This window comes from Geotrypetes seraphini, chromosome 7, assembly GCF_902459505.1.
Source record: "Geotrypetes seraphini chromosome 7, aGeoSer1.1, whole genome shotgun sequence".
NCBI classification, from domain to species: domain Eukaryota; kingdom Metazoa; phylum Chordata; class Amphibia; order Gymnophiona; family Dermophiidae; genus Geotrypetes; species Geotrypetes seraphini.
The window spans coordinates 92771910-92798359 of record NC_047090.1 but is presented as its reverse complement, the minus strand read 5'-3'; the positions used below and the strand labels follow the sequence as shown (position 1 = coordinate 92798359).

General features: G+C 41.8%; 1 protein-coding gene across 6 annotated transcripts in view; it reads right to left on the bottom strand.

Moving 5' to 3' along the window:
* The window catches only part of MIPOL1 (mirror-image polydactyly 1), a 672982-nt gene that overhangs the window by 402829 nt on the left and 243703 nt on the right, over positions 1-26450 (bottom strand). For all 6 annotated transcript variants that reach the window (XM_033952866.1, XM_033952872.1, XM_033952868.1 and 3 more), the window contains 3 exons: positions 20704-20833; positions 16545-16578; positions 16107-16277 (listed from right to left, as the gene is read on the bottom strand). In XM_033952866.1, coding sequence (XP_033808757.1) covers positions 16107-16277; positions 16545-16578; positions 20704-20833 — 335 coding nt within the window. The remainder of the gene's footprint in view (positions 1-16106; positions 16278-16544; positions 16579-20703; positions 20834-26450) is intronic.

Sequence of the window (26450 nt, the reverse complement as noted above, 5' to 3'; positions counted from 1 at the left end):
GGTAGACAGTAAAAAAGGAAATTGATGAGAGGGTAATAAGAACGTAATCTAGATGGATGCAGAAAATAAATTGGAAAGGAAAATGAGGGAAGAAAGGGATTGCAGAAGAGAGGTGTTGGAGAGGGAAGGAGAGGAGAAAGATGCCAGACCAATGGGGGTGAAAGGAGAGATGGAAGGGGAAGGCATACAGTTTCTGGAGGGGGCACAGAAGGAGAGAAGATGCCATATAGGGGCAGAGAGATGGCAGACAGTGGATGGAAGGAAGAGAGTAACAAGAAGATGAGGAAAGCAGAAACCAGAGAAGACAAAGGTAGAACAAAAATTTTCTATTTATTTATTGCTTTAGGAGACATGTGTCACTGTTTCTGTGGTGTTGCACTGTATGCAGAGTCCAGCTTCTTGCTGGTTCAATTTAACCTTTGTCTATGTATTTCTATTTTATCCCCCCTTTTACAAAACTGTGGAGCGTTTTTAGCGCCAGCCGTGGTGGTAGCAGCTCTGATGCTCAGAATTCTATAAGCGTCAGAGCTGTTACCACCGTGGCTAAAATCCACACTACAGTTTTGTAAAAGAGGGAGGGGTTAGTTTGTGATGACATATTCCATACTAGGCGAAGGTGTTTTATGTGTTCTGTGTGTTTGAAAGACATGGTTTTCTGTTAGGATTGACAGTGTAGGATTGATGTGTACTAGTCTGGCTTGTTTAGTTTTACAATGGGTGTATTGCTATTGGACTGCTCACTGCAGTATGTAAGATGCTGCCTTTTCCTAGGTACTTATGTGTGACTTGTGGCTTGTTACTAAAAATCATGTTTTTCGTACAGATGGGGGTGGGGTGCCAAAAAAAATGATGGGCCCTGGGTGTCACATATGCTAGGTACGTCACTGCTATACAGGTCCTGGACCTGATGGGCCATCACGTGAGTGGACTGATGGGCATGATGGATCTCTGGTCTGACCCAGCAGAGGCACTGCTTATGTTCTTATCTTGGTTAGTTAAGTACTGAATATGTTTATGTTTATTAAGGTACTTACATACCGCCCTTCACAATACCATCAAGGTGGTTTTTACATTCAGGAGCTCTAAGCACTTTTCCCTATCTGTCCTAGAGGGCTCAGAATCTATCTACGATGGTTGTGGCAATGGAGGATTAGGTGACTGGGGTCACAGGAAGCGACACGGGGTTAGAATCCACAACCCCAGGGTCCTCTTAAGCATTAACTGGCCAAATGCCAACTTTGCCCCTGGACTGTCCCCAAAATAGCTGTTTTTCAGTTAGATGCTAACTGGATATTTTCAGCGATACTAATCAGTTAAGTGCCGTTGCAAATGACCAGTTAGCCTGAACAGCTGATTTAATTAGTCAAGAACCATTTCTGTTCACTTAAATCACTCTGAATATTTAACCAATTATTATTAACCCCCTCTTCTATGAAACTGCGATAGCAGTTTTAGCGCGGGGAGCCACGCTGAATGGCCTGCGCTGCTCCCGACGCTCATAGGAACTCAATGAGCGTTGGGAGCAGCGTGGGTCATTCAGCGCGGCTCTCTGCACTAGAAACTGCTATCACAGTTTTGTAGAAGAGGGGGGTAAGTCTTTCCATTTGAAATTAGTCAAGCAATTTCTCCACTTCCATTAGAACTACCTGGGAGCCAAATTTGCTATTTTCTAAAATCAGTCTACACTACAACAAGTATGATATTACAGTGATATACCATGAAAATCATGAACCATGTCAGGTTATTTATGACATTGGTATGAATTCAGTTGCTGCTAAGGGATCAGGCTATAACATAGAAGATAATAAACTGTTTGAAATATAATAGTTTAGTTATAATACAGTACTGTATATTTTAATTGATGGAGAACACTAGCTTTGACTGTGTCTACTTTAGACAGATTGCATAATAATTCTGAACTCCTAGGCAGAGCTGGATTACTGGATAGATAAAAAGAGTAATTTCCCAGCCTCTGAGCTCCTGGGTTGGTCTCTGGGTTCAGGATACAGATGTACCACACAAGAGCCCCTCGCTAATTCATTATCATTTCATTTCTGATGCACGCTCACTCTTACCCTGATCATTAGCTTTCTGCACGTCTATGGTATACCACTCATAAATATTGCAACTTAATTAATTATGTCAATCCCTTTGTTCTGAATCCCCCAAACGTAACTCATTTAGCCTTTGGTGGCTTATGCCAAAGGAGTGCAAATAAGGTATCTTATAACGTCCTGTGGCTTTTTTAGTTTTAATCTAGCTCTGACCTTGGGGCTCAAGGGAGAGGGGTCCTATTAGAAGTCATTCACTACAGGATTCTCTCCCATTTTGTGTTCTGGGGAACAATTCTTAATAACCGTGGCCAGTTGTGCTGAAGGACAATGTAATGTGAGGCCCCTGCAGTGGGCAGACCACCACCCGTGGATTTCAATTTTTAATAAGATATAAAGGGACTCATTTGTGTTATTTGAGGTGAACATCAGATGGGCTGGTATAGCTTGACACTGGGTGTTTGCAATCTAATACAATTCAAGGTGACATTTGTTTTAAAACTGCTGGCACAAAATCTGGCATAGAACTGTTGTGATCACTGTAAATGCTCCAGACAAGGAAACAGCACCAGGATGGGCAGTGTCTATTGCAGGTTAACTGATTTTAAATTTGCACTGAAGCTTGAAATACAATATGCACTCTATAGCATCAGGGAGACAAATACATTCCTGAGGGAGGAACAACCCCCCTCCCTCCCCTCAACAGTGTGCCAAAATAGCTCCATCAAATTTCCACAGACATTTCCCCTTTTCACTCATCTTGTTCTATAGACAGAATTAACTTCTTCGGATGAGAAAGGCTGTGTGGGTGTTACTATAGAAGTCTGGAAAGTTTCTAAATCACTTACCCTTTGACATATAAACTACAGCTCTCCAAATTCCCAGAGGTATTATTTAACCATTTGAAAGGGGAGAAAAAAGGGCTTATTTTGCAACATATTTGTTTGATTTGTTTGAAGAAGGAAAATTAACAAGCAAAAACATCAAATAAAGTGGATTTTACATTAAAGCGGATGGCAGCTGCCGAATTATACTGTTATCAGTGCCCTTAAACCAGCAGAGGCTTGTTGGGGAACAAGAGAGCTGGCTGGAAACCCATAAGTGCTGTCAGCTGGGGCGGCCAATTTAGATCTGCGTGAGAGGAAGCTGCTACTCTCCTCTAACTTTCCAAGTCTTGAGTAGTTTCAGAGGAAACGCCACATAAGCTGTGCTGCATCAGACCAAAGTCCATCAAGACCAAATCCTCTTTCTGACAGTGGCCAGCCAGGTCATAAGTTCTCTAAAGCTACAGCCTCAGCACCCTGAGGTTGTGGGTTCAAACACCACGCTGCTGCTTGTGACCCTAGGCAAGTCACTTAATTCCCTCATTGCCCCAGGTACATTAGATAGATTATGAGTCTACCGGGACAGACAGGGAAAAATGCTTGAGTACCTGTAAACCGTTCTCATCTCCCTTGGGAGAACGGTATAAAAATTGAATAAATAAATACATTTCCAGGGACAAGTGATGGCTTTCCTAAGCTTACCCACCTAAGGGGCAGGAAAAGAATTTGTGGGGACAGTACGGGAAAATGAGTTCCCGCGGGGCTGGGGAAAAATCTGTCCCCGTGTTATTCTCTAATAAGAATATAATAATAGCCTTACTAGATCAGACCATCTAGCCCAGTATCCGTCTTCACGGAAGCCAATCCAAGTCACAAGTACCTGGCAAAAAGCCAAATAGTAGCAGCATTCTATGCCACCGATCCAGGGCAAGCAGTGGCTTCTCCTATGTCTATGTATTCTGACTAGCAAGGTAGTTGAATGCATTGTTGCACAGCTGCTAGCAGTCATTAAACTCAACATTAAAAAAACATGATGCAGATACTACCCCAAAGGCAATACTATGTACCAGAGAGCATTTCACATGCAGAAATTTAGAAAGCTTATCGCATATTATTGTCTATAGGTCAAGAAATGTTGACTTCAAAATGCCTTCAAAAGACATGAGTTCTCTCCATAGCAGTTCATAAAATAATCACCTACCACCATCAGTGTCATAATCCAGCATCTCTTCCTCTACCAGCCCACCATTTGACATCTCAATCTCTCCCCCTCCCTCATGTACCTTCAAAGTTGTCTTTTATATAGCAATGACAGCACAGTAAACCACCTAGGCCACCTACAGTCTGCTCTGAAGCACTCCCTCTGACCCATCCCACCTCTTGACTCAACTTAAGTGCAAGTGGCTGGAAAGTTTGTTTTGCACCAGTCAAGTAGATATAGAAGATCCAATAGATCTGGGTCTCCTGGATCTTCCTTATTGAAAACCAGATCTGTGCTCTAGGTCAGAGGTTACCAACATACCAAGAGGGTATGTGGCACCCTTCCTTCTCTCTCCTGTACACTTTGCACACCTCATAGCATCGGTGGTCCTGCATCTCCCTGCTTCTCTTCCTTAACAGCCTTTCTCTTCCGCATCCCACTCTCTCTGATGCAACTTCCTATTTGGCCTAGGTAGAACATGGAGTCAGGCGCCTAGGTAGAAGGCTTTGGAGTCAGGCGCAGGCAATGTGTAGCAATCACTGCTGCTGCTAATGGAGAGAGAAATAGGGTGATACAAGGCCCTGAAGTGGCAGAAACAGGCAGAAGTCCTGAGCTGCGAACCCCCCTCAATCCCTCCCCATTTCCTTACCCAAAGCACAGTGGTCAGGAGGCAGCCTCAAAACAGGCTGTTTGCAGCGAGCTCTAGCAAGGCCTTTCATTTGATGCGTCAGAAGTGACACGTCATAGGAAAAGCCCTGCCGGGGCTAGTTGCAAGCAGCATGTGCCTCCTGCTGACCACTGTGTTCAGGTAAGGAAGAGAGATGGAGGGAAGGAACAAGGGAGCTTGCAGATCAGGACCGCCACCTGCTTCTGCCACTTCGGGGCTTGAGGGAGAGAGGGAGGAGAGCTGAGCTTTGCAGCTCAGGACCACTGCAGTGCTGGTGCTTTGGGGTAGGAAGGAGGGGGGGTTTATATCTGCTTGGGAACTTTAGGGAGGGAGGATTTGCAGCTCAGGATGCTGCCACTGGTGCTTCAAGGGACATTTTTTTCCCAATTAACCAGGGACTCTACTATTGTATTTTATGGGATGTTTATTAAAAGGCTGCATTTATAATTAATTGGCTTTTGATATATATATTTTTGATTGGGGCTGGTCTCAGCGTGGCTGCATTGTTTGTTCCCCTGATGAGCCAAACATTTGTGAAACAAGGTTTCTTGTTGGGAAGATTGGAGAAGACATGACAGTATTGGAGCTCAAGTTGTCTTTTGTCAGCTAAGTCCTTGAATATGCCTCCGGGTGACTTTGCCCTTTTCTAAACCTGAGCTGTTCTGTGAAGAAGATTTTTGCCAGTGAAAGTATCAAAAGCAGTTTTGATTTGTACCTTTTGGTTCTATACTGCTACATTAGTCTGAGGCTTTTTCTCCCTCTTTTTGGGTGCATGCTGGGTTTGAAGAGGGGGGTACCTCAGTGCCATGATCACACAACATATTGACTTATTATATGAACATATATGTTGTGCGTCCTCGTATAATTTGTTAACACATTAATATATATTTGTACAAATTCTTGATTTGGGATACCTTTGTTGGGCAGGGTTGCAGTCTCCCCAGCTCACCTCTCAGAGAGCCAGTCAGCTACCGCCAGTCAGCTACCTCTAGGCACCTATCTCCTCCTCCTCCCCTCTACATATCCAACTACATTTCCTTCAGCTAGCCCTCATACCAGGAAGTTGAAAGCCACTCTGCTAACACTCCCCCCCCCCACACACACACATACACAGTACCTATCATTCTCTCTTACTCCATGTAGCTAAATCTTTCTCTTCACAGGCAGAAAGATAGCCCCCTCATTTCCCCTTTCCTCTCTGGCCAGGTCTGACCAACTGCTGTTGGTGAACAGGATCTTCCTTGCACCTCTGTGAGTTTGAGCCACAGATGCGGTACAGAGAACAGAAAGCTTCTGTCTGGAGAACATGAGCAGAAACTGGGCCATAATGAATAGCTAGACAGAACAAAGAACCCCAAATCACTTCTGCGTGAGACTCTGGCAGGCAGGAGAAGCAGATACTATGCAAGCATGATCTCTCCTGCCTGATCCTCCCGCTACCACTGTAATTATATAGTAGTGATGCTACACCCTATTGCATCTGGCCATAACTGTTCCCTGGTACCTTCCAGTTCTGGACAGCGTGGGATCAGATGTGCTGAAGTTACCTGCTTCAGCCAAGTGGGTCCTTTTTAAGAACTACATATATATACAGAGCAAAGAAATCCTGGATATCAAAGGGTAAATTTTAGTCACCATGGTGACCTAGTACCTGGGATTTGTCAACCTTTCTGTATAGTATGATTGAGCTATTTCCTTCAGAAATATGTGTACATTATTTCCTCACAATTCATGCAGCTCCACAGGTAAGTAGCATGACTCCATAGGGTGAATATTTCTAGTCGATATTGGTATGCTTCAGTAATCTACTGAAGTGTACACTCTTGAATAACTTAGTGGACCTTTTACTAAGCTGAGATAAGCATGAATGCATGCTTATTGCAGATTAAAATCCACTACTGCTGGGCACGCTCAGTCATCCTGCAAGAGTTTTGCGTTTGACGTGCGCTACCCACATGTTAAAAAATAGAAAAGTTTTTAGCACTGGGGGCTTCTTTGAGAGAATGCCCAGATTTAATCATTTAGCACAGCTGCATCGCTGTGTACTAACTGATTAGCGAGTGGTTAGTGCATGAGTCCTTACCACCTAGGCCTGGATTATGTAAATGGTGCTTAGAAAAATGGCACCAGCCGTGTGTCAATCACACTTAGGCACCATTTACAGAATCGCACCTAGCGGTGCCCATGTATAACTTAGGCGCCTCAAATGTAGGTCACCAAGGTTTTACGGCCTACTTTTCAGGCACCTAAGTTTTCGGAGAATCACACTTAGCGGCATCTAAGTTACACTCTGCCCATAAAAACTCCCACTTAGGTGTTAGGCACCACTAAGCACCATATGATAGGTGTCTATCTTTTATAGAATCAGGTAGGTGCCCATTGCCCAAATAAATTTCTTTTCAATTTTTGCCAGTTAAGTTGGCACCTTTTAGAGAATCTAGCTCTTAATAAATAGGTGCCAGTAAGAGTTCCCGTGCTAATGGCCACATGCTAATTGGGAAATCAGTGCATGGCCATTAATAGGGGAAATGCAAACATTTTACACCCATGCTAAAACTGGCCTCAGTGCATGGGAAAGACCCATGGTACTAATACTACAAGCCACTATAAACCACCTTCTTATATGGGGTGCTAGGCAGTTACCTAGACCCTCTCCAAATGATGGCAGACGGGGAACATAAAGAATTTGTCAAATGCAACAATTCCTAATTGCTCGAGAACAGAAATGAGTTAGTATTTAAGAGTTAAGTTTCACTACTGAGAAATAAGAGGAGGGAAATTAAGAATCCCTATAAGAGTAAGGAATGGTATAGGATTCGCGAGGATGAATCATGAATTATTTCCTTTTCTTTTATAATTTGTTGGTTTTTTTTTTGAAAGTGTATCATATCTCTCAATTAATGTGGGCTTAGAAAGGAATTTGTATGAATGATAATGTAATGTTAATTTCTAAGGAAGACCTTTTTTTCTTTTGTATTATTTAATATTGTAATCATCTCAATCCATAAATTAAAAAAAAAAAAAAAAAGAATTTGTTTGTCAGGACCAGGGCTAAGACCATCGTTAAAGCTGGGGGGACATGCAAGTTAGCATCAGACTGTCTACTCACTCACTCCAATAATATAGACCACATCAAATTTGTAAATTTTACTCTCTGAATAAAGCAGCAGCACAATCACAACAGTAACAATGTATTTACATGGGCACTTTTAAGTATTTTCCCTATCTGCCCTGGTAGGCTCACAATCTAACTGTGGTACCTGGGTCAATGGAGGGTTAAGTGGCTTGGCCAGAGTCACATGGAGCAGGCTTGGACTGTACCTTTGTAAATCCAAAATCTTTGCGGTTGAAGTCTGGTACCAGTAACTTGTTCAGAATGTAATACTTTCTCCCCTTTGACTCAGATGTAGGTTCCCACAGGAATATAATATGGAGTACCTGGATGGTACTGTTGCATAGCCTGAGGTCCCCTTAAGCTATTTCTAATAAGACTCCATGGGGTGAGAAAGGACCTCACACTTTTTCACTATAACAAGCCAGAATTGGGTTTCAGGCCTGGAACTTGCTCCTATCTCTGGTTCCTTGCGCCTTTAGCTAGTACCTATAATGTCTAACTTGGGTGGTATAGACAGGTTGAATCTGTATCTCTCTCAGCTACTGGTGCCATAATGTCTGCAAAGCTCTAAGAATCCCCTTTAAAACTCCTTGTTCCAAGCAGGTGTAGGAAACTTAGACAGGAAAAGACCTCTGTCTAAGGAAAGCTGAGTGGAAATGGTACAAATCCAGGCTTAATAGTGATAGGCCCAAAAAGAAGGAACCGCATAAAGAATATTAAAAAAGCCACCCTAGAGGCTAAAAAGATATTCTACTCCCAGCAACTATTAAAGACCTCAAATAGAAAGAAAAACCTTTTTAAACTAACAAAAATGATACTCATAACATCAACAGGAGACAACCAATGCATTAACACCAAGCTCAATAGTGAAATGCTCTCAGACTACTTTGCTGACAAAGTAAACGAAATACAGTCTCACCTCGACTACTCTGTGATACAGACATCATCCCTCCACAACTCAAACAAAATAATTAAAACTACAACGGGGAACCTAATCCACTTCGAAACTGTCTCCCACAATGATATCGTCGAAATACTAGACACTATTTGCCCTTTTGGTTCAAACCCTGTCTACAAACAGGAGTAGTGCCCGCATACTGGAAGTCAGAGGTCATCAGACTGATCTTGAAAACCCCCCACGCTTGACCCTAACGTGCCCGGCAACTTTAGACCTATCTCTAACATCCTGGAAAAAACACTGTTAAACTAATTATACTCTGAAATGGAAAAACGAGTTATTTTGAAAATTTTTTTTTCAAAGAAACAGTCCATGTTTTGTGTACAAAATTACTAAAAGTGTTCCCAGATGTAGCCAAACAAATGCAATTCAGGAGAAAACAGTTCCTATTGCTTAAGCCTAAAGCTTTGGCAGTGGGAGCTACTTTTTTCCTTAAATTCCCATGCAAATGTTTAATATTGTATGGTAAAAATACGTTTGTATTTATGGATCCAACAACTGGACAATTTTCTTCAAGATACACTTTTATTAGAAAAAGTTTTAGATACTAATGCAGAGGTTGATGATAATAAGTGTGACTTTAGATAGATTTTTTTGCCTATCTGTTGAAAATAAATATTTTCTTTGAGATGTTTTCCTATTTGGGTTTTTGGGTAACAATTCAGCCCTAATAATGTGGACTATAATATAAAAGGTATTTTTCCTTTTTTTTTCTTTTTTTTATATATACTCTGTATTTGCCTAAAATTGTTATGTGATGTAACAAATATAATTAAAAATTAAATTACATTTTTTTTAAAAAACAAACAAACTATTATACTCTTTCATCAACAAGCCAGGAGCCCTATCCGCCTTCCAGTTGGGATTCAGGAAATTCCACAGTACTGAAACTGTCCTTGACATCATTGGTGACTGCTAGAAACTCATGGATAAGGGTAATAATGTCCTTCTGGTGATGCTGGATCTCAGCGCAGCGTTCAACACTATTGACCATCCGCTCCTCCTCATGTGGCTCTCTGAAATTGGTATCCAAGATGCTGCGTTACAATGGTTTGCCTCCTTCCTGAATAATAGATCCCAAAGCGTACTGCTCAATGGTGCGCTATCAAAACCAAAACTGATCAAATGCGGTGTTCCACAGGGGGCTCTGCTATCCCCCTATCATTCAATCTTTACATTAGACCTGTCCTAGACATAGCCCGCAACTATATACAGATTCACTTCCTTGTGGATGACATTCAACTGTACCTACCACTAGGAAAAGCCCGTGATGCCAAGATCGCGAAACTCCTGAACTGCCTCTCAGAAATCAAAAACTGGATGTCCGTCAACAAATTACAACTAAACACCTTCAAAATGGAGCTCGTTTGGATCCGCAAAGAGCACTGCAACTACATCCGTCCGTCTCTACAGTGTGACTCGACTACAATAACTGCAAAAGACCAAGTGCACAGCCTAGGAATACTCCTTGATTCCAACCTATCACTCTCCAACCACATCTATCAGGTGGTATCTTCCTCATTTTACTACCTGTGACAACTCTAAAAATTAAGGAACTACTTTTCTGAGTCTGACTTCACCTTACTCCTGCAATGCCCTATTCAATGGTCTCACAGCGAAGAACATACGACGTCTTTAGCGTGTACAAAATGCAGAGATCAGACTTCTAAAGAACCTCTATCCCCGTGATCCAGTCTCTCAGGCCCTATCATCGGCTCACTGGCTGCTCATTGCCAAACATTGTATCTTCAACATGGCACCGGGCTACGTGATGGCCAAGCTTCCTCTGTACATGCAGAGGATGAAATACACCTCAAAACGTCCCCTGGTCATGCCCTTCAACTGCAAACTGCCAAATGACGTTCCTACTCCCACTTCATACTGACCCTCTGGAATTGACTGCACCCGCAGATAAGATCCCTTGAAGGATCCTCAACTTTAGGAAAGCAATAAAAACATACCTGTTTACCTAACCCCCACAACTGATAGATTACAAAGAAATGTATATTGAAACAAGATCCTCCATATGTGTTGTGTTAGGATAAAAACTTGTATTACTAAATCTTGCACTGTAACTATGACAATTTTAACCTGTAAACTGTATATTACAGATATAAGTATTAGATCCCTAGTATGTGTTGTGTTAGGACAAAATCTTGTACAAAAAAAACCCATCTTCTATAATAAAATCCAAAGCGCGCATGCGCACTTACAACGGCGTGATTCCTGCCTCCGTGATGTGTGCCTCCATGGCCATGTTCTATTTACGGCCCGTGCAGCGGTTTGAGCGATGGTGGTGATAGGTGGCAGCGAGAGCAACAGAAGGAGGGTTCACCGCTGAGACAAACGGCAAGAGAGTGTCCTTCAGCCTGGACGAGGTGGACAGGGTGCGGGTGCTTCAGAAAATGAGGAGTCTCTTATGGAGGTAGAGGGAGATATCTCTGAGGGGAATGAAATGTATTTCAGCCCAGAAGCCCTAGACCAGTTTTAGCGAACACAGTAGCTAGTAGTCAACACTACATGCACAAGCACTTTATGATTTAAGCACTTTATCTCGCTGCAGCTGGGAGTTAAAGAGAACAACGCCAAGCCCTTGGAATAATCATCAAGATAAGTGTGGTTTAAAATCTATCTACAAGTATACGTAATGAGTAATTAAGAATGTTATCAAGTATAAACAAGAAGGAGGCTGGCAAAGGGACATTAGAAGTGTGATGATGGTCCCAAATGTACCCCAGTTCAGTGAGATCACAGAATACACGGGTATTGGTCTGAACACTTCACAAATTATAATATAAATAATATAAACAATTTAATAATTATTATTTATAGAGCTGTGATAATAATAAATAGTGATTTAATAATCATCACAGAATAACATTGTATATCTCCCTACAAATTGGTATATCAAGGTATAAATGCATGGACATAAATGCGGCACTTTAGCATGTATGAGTACTGTTCTATAACATTTATATTATTATGGGAGATGTCCATGCCCTACCCACATTACAGTTGTCCACTATGCAACTTGCGTGTTCACATTATAGAAAACTGTTCAGCACCCAACATATGCAAATCTGTAAAATGTGTATGTGTAAGTCATAGTATTCTATAATCTGAGCATGCAAATGGCACTTACATTGACATTTAGGTACTGACATTATAGAATGAAGGATATGTGTTTCCAACCTTAACACATAATCAACCATTGGTCTCTCACTCTGATGGTCTGGAAATCGAGCAATGCCTAGTTGCTTCCTTGGGTCTGCCATTTTCAATTCATGATATTTGTGTTGCAGGAAGAAAACCTTCCAGGAGGAAATTCTATGCCTTCAAATGGAAATTGTTTTCTTTCTGGTGTTCCATGCAAGGCCCAAACCATTATGAGCTCTACTCTCATAAAGCCATCCTTATTGCTGATGGAGCCCTAATTGCCAAAGCATCTCACACGGAAATTACTTTTCCTACTTACAGCTAACTCATTCAGAAGGATCTGTGAACTTTAAGCCTTGGTTGTCTTGGTCAGTTAGTACATCACAATAAAGTAGTCTTCTAACTCATGCAAAATGGCCGGCTCCCTTGCTGCAGTCGTCTGTGGGCAGCATCGGCTCATTGTGCGTGATTCACAGCTGATTCAGAAGCCTTCTCTCTGATGTCATGACGTCAGAGGGAACACTTCTGACACAGCTGCAGATCGTGCACAAAGAGCCGACGACACCCGCGGACAACTGCAGCAAGGGAGCCAGCCAGAAAACTACCCGCCAGAGGGAGGCACAGAAGTGAGGGAGGGACGGAGGGAGAAGATTGGCCACACAAAATTCCTTGTTGGGCTGCAAGCAGCCCGTGGGCCACAGGTTGGCTAACCCATGTTAGCACTTGAAGTATAATCTTTAACAGCCTATGGCATCAAGGGATTCTTCCTCAAACTGTGAAAACAACTAAATCTAAGGAAATGATTAACTCACATAATTTAAATCAATTTTCAAATTTCCTTTTGAAAACTTACCCAGGATGAGGACACACACAAATCAGTACCTTTTGTTTGTGAGGGTACTTTTTCTTCATGAAAACTTATGTGCCTATTTTTTTGAAATTTAAAAGTATGCAAGTAAGTGCACTCTCTGCCCCAAGCCTACCCTTGGGATCATAAGAACATAAGCAATGCCTCCGCTGGGTCAGACCCGAGGTCCATCGTGCCCAGTAGTCCGCGCACGCGGTGGCCCAACTTGTCCAGGACTTGTGCAGTGATCCTCTATCTATACCCCTCTATCCCCTTTTCCAGCAGGAAATTGTCCAATCCTTTCTTGAACCCCAGTACCGTACTCTGCCCTATTATGCCCTCTGGAAGCGCAATCCAGGTGTCCATCACACGTTGGGTAAAGAAGAACCTCCTAGCATTCGTTTTGAATCTGTCCCCTTTCAACTTTTCCGAGTGCCCTCTTGTTCTTTTATTTTTCAAGAGTTTGAAGAATCTGTCCCTCTCCACTCTCTCTATGCCCTTCATGATCTTGTAAGTCTCTATCATATCCCCTCTAAGTCTCCTGTTCTCCAGGGAAAAGAGTCCCAATTTCTCCAATCTCTCAGCGTATGAAAGGTTTTTCAAACCTTTTATCAGATGTGTTGCTCTCCTCTGAACCCTCTCGAGTAACACCATATCCTTCTTAAGCTACGGCGACCAATATTGGACGCAGTGCTCCAAATGCGGACACACCATCGCCCGATACACTCACACTCTGACCCAAGACTGCCCTTGGGATTACTCACATGCGTATTCATTATCATGCATATGTTGGACAATTTTCAAAAGCCCCACTTCTGCACTTAAAACCCTGCTTCATGCTTAGAAATGCACGTGATAGCCACTGTCTGCAAGTTTATAGAACTTTCTGAACTGAACTTATAAAATGTAACCCATGTTGGTTCTAATGTTTTGTTACTAAAACTCTTTGATACACACACCAACTTTTAAGAGATGATTTCATTTTCATGTATTAAGATTTATAATCTGCCTTATCCCAAGGCAAGGTATATGTGGGACCCCTTAGAGGGTTAAGCCAAGGGAACCTGTCACCAGGAGTGGGATCCCTAGGATAGTAGACTTGGGGGTGGGTCAGTAGAGTGGGCAGACCTGATGGGCTATGGCCCTTATCTGCCGTCATCTTCTATGTTTCTATGTTTCTATAGTAAAACATACATACATACAAATCAAATACATACAAGACACCCCCCCCCCAAAAAAAAAAATGAGGACATGTAGCTCTTGTAGCCCCTCATGAAGCACTTTGTGCGGACAAATTCCACTTTAACAACCGTTTAAATCAGTGGTTTTCAACCTTCCTAATGCCGCGACACTTTAATACAGTTCCTCATGTTGTGGTGACCCCAACCATAAAACTATTTTCGTTGCTACTTCATAACTGTAATTTTGCTACTGTTATGAATCATAATGTAAATATCTGATATGCAGGATGTATTTTCATTATTACAAATTGAATATAATTAAAGCATAGTGATTAATCACAAAAACAATATGTAATTATATATTGTGAAATATTTATTTCTAATTACAAATAAATGTATGTGGGCATATCTGCATGTGGCCGGACCCGCCTGGAGACGGATAGAGGAGTGGTGTCTCGGTTCCTAAGACCAGTGTTCTTCAACCTTTTGACACCTATGGACCGGCGGAAATAAAATAACTATTTTGTGGACTGGCACCGGTCCGTGGACTGGCAGTTGAAGAACACTGGGCTAAGTCGTGCCCATCTCCACTGAATCTCCGCCCCAGACCCCACCCCATAATAGTACTAATTGTAACACCATTTTTTCCATTCATTTTTCATGTATACACACAATATAATTGTATTAACAACACATAATGGTTAACCACAAAATTAAAATACACAAAACACACTGTATGCTTTTTAACATTCATTCCTACCAGAAAACAGATAACCCCATGCAAATGCAGGACCAAAAACTAAAAGTACTAATATTTACAAACAAACCCTAAGATACAAGACCCTGCAAGCAGTATAACCCCATAGGAAAAGAAACAAATGCATTTCTTCCTGAACAGACAAATCAACCACTAAATAAAAAAAACAGACAAATCAATAACTAAATTAAAAAATAAAAGCATTTCCTCTACCGTTGTTGTCTCTCTCCCTCCATGTGCCTTGCCTTCTGGCCTGCCCCCCTGGTGTTATCTTTGGGCCGGTCCACTGTGCGATCAACGCAGTGTCTTCAGGCTGGCTCCCTGAGTGCTACATTGCACAAAGCTGTGGGCAGTGGCTCCTTGCGTGTGTCCCATGCCTCATCTGGAAGCCTTCCCTTTGATGTTGCGACTTCAGAGAGAAGGCTTCCGGTCCAGGTGCAGGCCGCGCATAGGAGCCTTTTCCCTTGGCTTTGTGCACTGCAGCACTTAGGGAGCCGGCCCAAAGACACTGCGTTGATCGCACCGTGGACCGGAGGCTGAAGAACGCTGTCTTGGGCCCGATGGACATGCTGGCCCTGTGGACTGGCAGAAAATTTCTGCAGACCGGCACCGGTCCACGGACCAGCGGTTGAAGAACACTGCCTAAGACCATCGGAAATATGTGTTTTCCGATGGTCTTAGGCGATCCCTGTGAAAGGGTCATTCGACCCCCAAGGGGTCGTAACCCACAGGTTGAGAACCGCTGGTTTAAATGCAGATAAATTTTTCTGCTGTTGAAGTCTGTTCCACTCACTTGGCCCAGCAACAGAGTAACTCCTCCTGCATGTGGATTCAAGCCTAGCATGGTGAAAGGTCGGTACATTTAGCAAACAGGAGTCCTTCAGAGTGCAAAGATCTAAAAATGTCTTTCATGAAATCCCAAGCCAGCATTCAATAGAGTATTATGTCACACAGGGTCTTCTATACAAGCCCAATACCATCTAGTCACACTAAGTAATTCAGAGTTTATGCTTGTGAAAGGCATAACAGTCTGTCTGGTCTCCCTCTGTTCAAATTCTGGCTCAAGATGTGCCTCCTTTTCTCTACAAGTGCAAGCACGTCCTCATCCTATCAAGTCTGAATGTCAGGATATCTGGAATCAATATATATGAGATATATTTGCATATCGGATCTAAGAACCAATGTAAAAATAATCTCATGCGTACTCCTTAGTGATATCCTGAAAATGAGACAGGCTAGGTGTGCACACAGATTCCTAGAGTTGGCAGTCCAGACCATCAACCTGGTTTTTGGGATAATCAAAATCTATAAAATAACCTGGGAATTGTTTATAGTCAGACTGCACTTACTTGGGACAAAGCAGCATCTCGCTGTTCAGTTAGTGCATTCATTTCTTCTGCAGTTATCTTCTTTTTATGCTCTTTGGACTTGTATATTCGATCCACAAGTTCAGCTCCACTCTTCTCTATTGCTTTCCCCGTGTCTGCCTTGTTTACCCTGCTCAGTAATTCCTGTAATGTCTACCAACAGCATAGTACGTTAGTCAGACATGAAGTTTTAATATATTTTATTTAATATAGGGTTTTAATTAATAGGCACATGTGAAATGTAAATTGACAAAGGGAAGTTATTGAATTTTCGTACTGCGGGAAGGATGTACATTACCAGTGTGTCAATTCTTGGGTGTTTTTTTCCCCCATATCTTAGTTCTTGAAACCCACTCAATTGAACTTAAGCCTCTAAGATAGAAGACTGACATCCAGAAATCTCTTTGGAAAATAGCTTACCATGTCATTTTCTTCAGGGTTAATATTTTCTAGCCTAGTGGGAAAAAAAGGGACACAGAAAAGCCTGATCAGTAGCATTTCTTCACTGCAGCAAAATGAGCTCGCTTTCCAAATCTTTAGAACCTCAAGTAATTTCATTCCACTAGTCTTTTGAGTCAACCATGACACAGAGCATATTAAAGTACCACCTGCCCAACTCCATCTTTCAATAATGCTCCGTCTCCTTGGCGCCAACTTCAGACTGTTAAGTTATTAATGTTTACTGCAATATATGACTACAGGGATCAATTGCTCATATGTGCTCAGATGAAGATAGGGCCTCGGTTGATAGAGGCACAAGTGCTCTTATAATTTATATTGATTCCCCGACTTCTAACATCTACAATAATTATATTTTTTTTTCTGGCTTTTAAGCTACATACTACGTACGTCTAAGCAAGACTGTATTTTCTTTAAAGGTCATCTGCAGATGCATCATTTCCTCTTTGTAAGCAACTCTTAATAATATAAATTTGCAATGGATATCCTCTAACAGGAAATTGAATCAAGCACTGCAAATATCATTTATGAAATGTGAAAGGTACTTCCTTTCTGTTTAAAGCTAGGTTACCATTTATGCCACACCATTTCTCTTATTTATGGAGTGTAACTATGACGGAGTCTTAGTGCACTGGCATTATCACCACTCCAACCCTGTCCAATGAATCTCCTCATATGGTGAATCTTGGCAGTATTGCAGGGACAACAAGAAAATGCATCCTACTGACAATACAGCCATTCCTCCCTCCTATCTCCTATAAGCATTTCCTTCCTAAACAAGAAGCACATGTAGGACAGGTGGAGAAAGGGAAATCATGAGGACAGTAAAGCTGCAACCAATGGTCCCTCTAAGCCAGTGGTCTCAAACTCGTGGCCTGGGGGCCACATGTGGCCCGCCAGGTACTATTTTGAGACCCTCGGTATGCTTATCATAATCACAAAAGTAAAATAAAACAGTTTCTTGATCACATGTCTCTTTAGCTATAAATTACAATATTTTAATTAAGACTTAGCCAAAAGGAAAGATTTATAAACTATAAAGAGTTTTTACCTCATGTAAAATTGTCATTTCTTTAATAAGGCATTAACTATTTTTTTCTGCGGCCCTCCAAGTACCTACAAATCCAAAATGTGGCCCTGCAAAGAGTTTGAGTTTGAGACCACTGCTCTAAGCTGTACAGAACTCCTCCAACTGCGCTACTGACAGTGGAGGGTGGTGCTTCAATATTGTGTTTTCTGGACCTGAAGTACTTTCCTGCCCCTCATTATGGAAAATGTGATATTGAAACTGTACTTTCAACTGGCAGGAATGTAAGTGGAGGACTCCCGTAGAGTTTAGAGGGAACTTTGCTACAACTATTCCCTTATTCAGGAAAGGGAATGAAGGAAAAGGATCCTAAGTTTAGCTGAAAATAAGTGCCTAATTGAGTCCCCCTTTTATCAAGACACATTAGTGTTGTTGTTTTTTTATTGCTGGCAACTGCAGTAAAAGCTCCAAAGCTCATAGAATTCTTATGAGTCCTGGAGCTTTTACCACAGCGGCCGGTGATTTAAAAAACCCTAACGCGGCTTTATAAAAAATGGCTATAGACAACTAACTTTGGTAGCCTTAATTTAGGTGTTCAGTTTTTTTTAAAATATCAGTTTCCCCTTGCCTAATTGCCTTTGTCAATTAAGTTTTGCATCCCTGTGTTGATCCATATTTATTTTGCATGATATTATGCTCAAAATAAGCGCTTCATAAAAACTAAACAATATATATAATAAGAGAAAGATACAGATCATCACATTTTGAGTCCACAAGTTCACAATAATTAGGAGGGATAATGCTCCTGTGAATGTTTAGTAAGCTCAAGGGGTCGATTGATTTCCAATATCATGTAACATCTGACTGACAGTATTTCTATTCCAAATAAGCACACTTATATAAAAAAATGTCACCCTTCCCTGATGTATTCCTTATACAATGACTTTTTAAATCCTGTTCTACAGCTAGGAACATTCATCTTTTTTCTAAGGAGCAAACACTAATCTCTTGAATAAATGGCAATGCACCATTTCTAAGACATGGCTGCTGAGTTTATGAAATTTAAATAATCTAGATAGCACAGTGAAACAACCCTACTGTACTGGAATATGCAATGATATGAAGCAAACTATAATAATAATAATATACATTTTTCAGCCAATTAGATTAATCCAATATCCAATCCTGCAGATTGCTGCCGTAAAAACTCTAAAGCTCATAGACCTCCTACGAGCATCACAGCTTTTAACACAGTGACTCGTGGTAAGAAACCCTAATGCAGCTCACAACCATCTTCATAAAGATCAAGGCACAAGAGGCAATGCCCCGATAAATGGCAACGGGTAAAAACAATGACATTTTTCTACATTACATCACAGATGAGATTTCATCTCTTTAAGGCATATAACAAGAAAATCATTACACATTTATCAAACTTAAAGAACTCTCTAATATGAAAAACCAACTTAGACCAAAAACCAAACAGAAAATCTAGAAATCAAATGTAATGCTAATTCAGAAGCCATCTTATAGAACAGAATCAAAGCAATTTCTACCCTTTGGAAAGATATAGCGGGTACAAGTAATAGATTCAAGAGAAACAACATTGGGATCAAAAAAGGTATGGAGGGATTTGATCCCTTTTTTTTTGGGGGGGGGGGTGTTCATCTTTCTTTCCTAAGCTACCGGGTATTACATTCAATAAACTTGAAATCCAAAGGGGACATTGAGTTTCATCAACCTCTTCTCAGAAACAACAATTTTGTGAAGATGATACCAAAATCTTCAATAGAGTAGACACCCAGGATAGTGTAAATAACATGACAAAAGACCTGGTGAAGCTTGAAGAATGGTCTGAAATTTGGCAACTAAAATTTAATGCTAAGAAATGCAAGGTCATGCATTTGGGCTGCAAAAACCCGAGAGAATGGTACAGTTTAGGGGGTGAAGAACTTATGTGCACAACAGAAGAGTGGGACTTGGATGTGATTGTATGCGATGATCTAAAGATGGATAAACAGGTTGAAAAGTTGACGGCGAAAACTAGAAGGATGCTAGGGTGCATAGGGAGAGGTACGGCCAGTAGGAATAAGGAAGTATTGATGTCCCTGTTTAAGAATTTGGTGAGACCTCATTTAGAATATTGTGTACAATTCTGGAGGTCGTACTTTCAAAAATATATAAAAAAGGATGGAGTCGGTCCAGAGGAAGGCTACTAAAATGGTGTGTGGTCTTTGTCATAAGGTGTATGGTGACAAAGATCTCAATCTGTATACTTTAGAGGAAAGGTAGGAGAAGGGAGATATGATAAAGACATTTAAATACGTATGTGATGTAAATGCATAAGCCAAGTCCCTTTCATTTGAAAGGAAGCTCTGAAATGAGAGGGCATAGGATGAAGTTAAGAGGTGATAGACTCAGGAGTAATCTAAGGAAATACTTTTCTACAGAAAGGGTAGTAGATGTATGGAACAGTCTCCCAGAAGAGGTGTGGAGACAGAGACTGTGTCTGAATTCAAGAAAGCCTGGGATAGGCGCATGGGATCTCATAGAGAGAGGAAGAAATAATGTTTACTGCATATGGGCAGACTGGATGGTCAATTTGGCCTTTATCTGCCTTCATGTTTCTATGTTTCTAAGGTCCTTTGTTCTAAAAATCCTACAGTACCCTACAGTCTTCCATAACTTATAAAAAGTAAGAATTAAAGCATCCTTAATCCATGAGGGCATGAAGATCATGATTTTCTCAGACTTGAACAAAATCACCATTCAGTAAAGGAAGAAATTCCTGGCTTTCTGTGATAGGCTGAAATCCCTCAGAGCTCAGTACAGCCTCCTGAAGAAAGCCATCTCTTCCACAAAGCTCCACGCACACTCCAACATACAAGTACACATGTGGAGAGTTTGGAAATAATTCCATGGGTCATGCTTCATACACATTCCCCATTTGTAAATAAAATAGCTTTCCTGAAGAGAGAAACATGTACATTTTATCTAAAATATTCAGAAAGGAGCTTCTATCATAATAAGACTGCTCCTATATTAGTAATAAACTTCTGCAATTAAGACACCAAACACTTTCAAATTACATACTTCATTAAGGACTCTTTCATTTGCTTTACTTGTAGAAGTGCTTCATCCCTTTCCTCATTGGCTAATCTCAGTCTAGCCATGACAGCTTCATCACGTTCCCGTTGAGCAAGGTAGACTTCTTCAACCAAAGCTGCAAAAATATAAGCATTGTCAACAACACAAACTGTTAAAGGAAGATAGCATAACAATCAGGCAACAAAGGGAGAAGATTACAGTTCAACGAGGTGGCTTTACCCAATACAAGCAACTTTTCAATTAACGTAGAAAAGAGTAAACATTATACTTTGTAATTCTCTCTATAATTTCTATCTCCCTTCTCTCACTTTAAGTATTGTGGTCTAAAGAAGATCCTAGTTCCAACATTTTATTTTTCTTATAGTGTACTGATTGGTTTGCGAGCCCTTTGAGATCCGATTTCCCTCCTGCAATATTGATTAACCTGCTTTGCGATCCAATTCTGATATGCACATGCAAATGAGGGGAACTGAATGCAAAGTAGGCAGGGATGTAATTCACTAAACCCAAAAAGCGACTACTGAGGACCAGTCGCTAAAGCCCTTTCCGACTGCCTTCTGCTGCCCTGCTCTCAGCCCTGTCAGCCTCGATCTCCTGCTTCCCAGATCTGCCTGCCCCGACTGTAGCTGCCCTGATCTGCCTGCCTGCTCCAATCTGCCTGCCTGCCCCGACACTACGTTGATCACCTGCCTGTCCCGATCTGCCTGCCTGCCCTGACGCTGCCCTGATCGCCTGCCTGCCCCAACTCCCACCCTTCCCCGCATTTCAAGCCCGTGGTTTTAACTTGTGGGCTTTTAAGCGGGTTAAAACCATGGGCTTCTAACGTTAAAAAAAAAAAAAAAAATCTAAGCCGGGCCTGGAGGTCTAAGCCGGGCTCCCAGGCCTAAAGTTGAAAGGTCAATAAAAAAGTAAAAATTACAAAATAAAAGTCACGGCAGATGCATGACTCCCCATGCAGCACCCTCGGCGCCGATGCCCCCCCCCCCCCGCGCCACCCACCTCACGCCAATGCCCTCCTCCCACTATGCCCCACAAAAGGCAGGAGGGATGCCAACTCCTCCTGCCATGTGAAACCCCTCCTGGTTGGGCCCAGCCCGGCCAACCTCCTTCCCTGTACTTTAACCTAGGCAGGCCTGCTGACCGGGACAGCCCACCTGCTCTCCCCATATCTTTCAAAATTGTTGGGAGCAGGAGGGGTACAAGGCCCACCCCATCCCCGTACCTTAATATTGTTGGGAGCAGGAGGGGTGCTCAGTCCCTCCTGCTTCAAGCCTCCTCCGCCGACGAGTGCGGCCTTAGGCTATGCCTCGATGCATCATCTGATGCACAGGGAGGGGCCTAAGGCCCTGATTGGCTGAGGTGTCCCGAAGCCTTGGCCCCTCCTCATGCATCAGATGATGCGCTGGGGCGTGGCCTAAGGTCGCTATGTGTAGCGGCCTTAAGAGCAGCAGGAGCAGGAGGACTTTGCGCTTCCTTCTGCTCCCAAAGATGTGCATGGGGAGGCCTAAGGAGCAGGAGGGACCAGGCACCTCTCCTGCTCATGAAGATGGAGCTGAGGTGGCCTAAGGAGCAGGAGGGACTGGGTACCCCTCCTGCTCCCAACGATTAGTAAGGTATGCTGGATGGACGGGTCAGGCACAGCCGCCCGGCCCGACCTGGGGTGGGCCGCTTGTGGGTGAGGCCGGTTGGGGTCGATTCAGGGGGGGTGTCGGACTGGGCCGGGGTGTTGGACTACTGCAGACTCTCCTGCCTGCCCTTTTCAGACCCGATCTCTCCTGCCTGCTCGCCCCGACTCTCCTGCTCTCTGCCGCCATTCCCCACAGTGCAGGCCTGCTTTAAAACCACGGGCTTGCACTGCGGGGAAGGGTGTCAGAGAGCAGGAGAGTCGGGGCGAGCAGGCAGGAGAGATCAGGGCAGAGCCCTGACAACAGTGACAGGAAAAGGCTTCTCCTGTCACTACTGTTAGGGTCTGCGCATGAGCGTGGAACACACATTTGCGATCTCTGCTCATAAACGGAGGCATTCCTCCAATCACCCCCCATTTGAATATTCTTCCTTAGTGAATCCCTCGGACCTGCCCAAATCGGAAACTTGCTAAAAAATAAAATTTCTTTTTGTAGCATTGGGGGTGGTCTGGGGGCAGAGAATGGGCATGCTCTGCACTAATCAGTCAGCACAGCTACATGTGGTTAGAATGTGAGCACTTACCACCTACAAAATAGGTGTTGGTAAGGGTTCATGCACTAATGGGAAAATTAGCATGTGGCCATTAATACAGAAAACTGGAAAATCCACCATTTTATTCTGGTAGCAAAAATGGTCTTGGCATGTGGGAATGACTCATGTAAGAACGCGCTATCTGCAATGTCTTCATTTAGGCGATCAATAATTTATTCCAAGGCATAAATTTTCTGTGCCTTGCCTTGGCCCCCCTCACCCAATCGCACTGCTTTCCTTCTTTTTCCTTTGCCTCAGGACTTGAGCACATTTAAACTAATATTAACCAATATGTGACTTGAACTCAGGTCTGTACAACAGCAGTATTGGCAAAAGTATTGGGCGACGAGATGGCAGATGAAGTTCAACGTTGAGAAATGTAAAGTACTACATGTGGGAAGCAGAAACCCGAGGTACAGCTGTACGATGGGAGGGATGTTATTGAATGAGAGTACCCAAGAAAGGGACTTGGGAGTAATGGTGGACACGACAATGAAGCCGACAGCACAGTGCATAGCGGCCGCTAAGAGAGCGAATAGAATGCTTGGTATAGTCAAGAAAGGTATAACAACCAGAACGAAAGAAGTTATCCTGCCGTTGTATCAAGCGATGGTGCGTTCGCATCTGGAGTACTGCGTCCAATATTGGTCACCGTACCTAAAGAAGGATATGGCGATACTCGAAAGGGTTCAGAAGAGAGCGGCACGTCTGATAAAAGGTTTGGAAAACCTTTCATACACTGAGAGATTGGAGAAACTGGGACTCTTTTCCCTGGAGAAAAGGAGACTTAGAGGGGATATGATAGAGACTTACAAGATCATGAAGGGCATAGAGAAAGTAGAGAGGGACAGATTTTTCAAACTTTCGAAAAATAAAAGAACAAGAGGGCATTCGGAAAAGTTGAAAGGGGACAGATTCAAAACGAATGCTAGGAAGTTTTTCTTTACCCAACGTGTGGTGGACATCTGGAATGTGCTTCCAGAGGGCGTAATAGGGCAGAGTACGGTACTGAGGTTCAAGAAAGGATTGGACAATTTTCTGTTGGAAAAGGGGATAGAGGGATATAGATAGAGGATTACTGCACAGGTCCTGGACCTGTTGGGCCGCCGCGTGAGCGGACTGCTGGGCACGATGGACCTCAGGTCTGACCCAGCGAAGGCATTGCTTATGTTCTTATGTTCTTAACAGAAAAAGGATTTTCTGGTATTATAACCTTACCTTATTATAACCTACATTATTATTCATAGGGAGCACCCAAATAACACATCTGTAATAAAACCAAAGTACATTTGTAGATGGAGGGAGTGTTCTTTTGAAACACTCCTTTAAGTGTTCAGCTGTATATGTAACCATATTAAACCAGGCCTATATTTCAGTCTGATAAACTTAAGTACATATTCTTTTTAGATCATTTGCAAAAGAAAACCTGTTCGTAAACAGATTGCTTTTAGCAAGGTAACCTCCTGCAATTACAAAGTTCACAAAGAAGATCAATACAGCATTTTAGCTGGAATTTGCACATTAAACACCCACAGCTCTAATACAAATTATGTAAGAATGAAGAAAGCAAATAGTCAATGCCACTTCCACTTTTATGAAATGTAAAAATCTGCTGTTAATTGCATCGGGTATGTCACACAAACTTTTTTGCCTTAACTATTAGATAGAAGCTTTCATTAAAAAAAAAAATCATTAGAGATTCTCTTTCTTTGACTTGTATAAATTTCAATATTTGTTCAGCAAAGGTTCACAGCAGTTAAATTACTTTAACAAATATTATTAGCTACTGTGTAAGCCAACTAAGTAAAATACTTATATTGCAGGTAAAACAAATCATTGGCTGTTTACAATAATATTTGGATATCTCCATTTTTAAACAAGCTTATCAAATATCCTGTAATTCTTAATCAAATGAGAGAGATTCAACAGAGATTTTTTTTTCCCCTTGAATACTCAAATATGTTTAGTAAGCTAATTGTTTTCTAATATAGGCAAAGGTAAATATGAAGAAGGTGAACCAGACAGAGTGTGAGTTTACCAAGTCAAAGTAGTGTACACATTTTCTTAGTTAAACCTGATTCTGTTGGCAAACCTGAGAGCACTACACTTTTCTGCTAGCTACCCAGTACAGAAAGGAGAGAGCGCTAGGAGCCTATCTAATACAGGTTAAATATTGGGACATGGTTTGAAAACCAAGGTAGAATTCACCTTCTTCCTACTTCCTTTTCTATAACCCTTTGATATGAAATTTTGTTTGCTCACTTCCTGTAGAGCTCATCTGTGTAAATAAGACAGCAGCATATATGTGCGCAAAAAGGCAAGCAGAAAGGAAGAAGACATATTTCAGGATTTAACATTTCTACCTGACCCTACAGCTTTATTCTTGCATAACTTTTAGAAATTCCATGTTTGTTTTCTCTACAGAGATCTGGCTGCATGAAGAGCAAAATGTATGTCTATGGAAGGTTGATTCCTTGAGAAACTGCTTGGATAAGCAAAAGACTCCTCTTTATTTCTGAAATTTCTCTCTCTCGTCAGCATTAAATACACACTTATATAAGCTAATTTCATTCCTACAACTCCCAATGAGCTTCACGTTTATACAATTTAGAGGCAAATAAAGGTGATACTTCTAAGAGAGATACTGCACCAAAAGAATTTCATGCCGGAGCTAAAAGAAACCTTCTGAAGTACTGTATTACTGTACTAACAGAATTTGATGTTGGTATTAAAGTATTACTTTTTAAGTTTTCATTTTCCAGTTTTATCTTTTTACAGTTAAAGAACTGGGGATATGTGAACAAAATACCAGTGCAAACAGGTGTTTTTGGTGTACAAATGGGGTGCTTCTTGAGATTTGCAGGGTGGTCATATATAAGAGTGTTCTGATCTAGCATAGACCATCATTGTTGAGAGGTAAACAAAATGATAGAAAGAGTTAGGGAGAGGCCATAAATTTGTCAACTTTTCACAGTCTTCAATAGTTTCATTCCCCCAAATTGCTTCAAGGCTAACGTGACCATTTATTTTTTTCATCAAAATGGGACATCTATTACTATTCAGTCCCGCCCCCAATCCTGCCCTGGCCCCACCCCCAATCCCACCCTAGCCCCGCCCCCAATTTCTTCCATTCATTTTTCATGTACACACAATATCTTATTTCATAATGGTAACCATAAAATTTAAAAAAACACAAAGCACCCTATACGCAGAGAAAATGTTAATTATCATTTATATTTGGGGGGTTTTCAAAGATGTCACCTCAGTAACTATAGAAAAATAGATAAATATAGTGCAAAATATAGACAGCAGATATAAATTCTCAAAACTGACACATTTTGATCACTAAATTGAAAATAAAATCATTTTTCCTACCTTTGCTGTCTGGTGATTTCATGAGTCTCTGGTTGCGTTTCCTTCTGACTGTGCATCCTTTTCTTTCATTTCTTTCTGTACTCAAGCCCAACAATTGTCCCTTTCTATTCCCTCCCTCCTTCCTTCCTATGTCCTTAGTG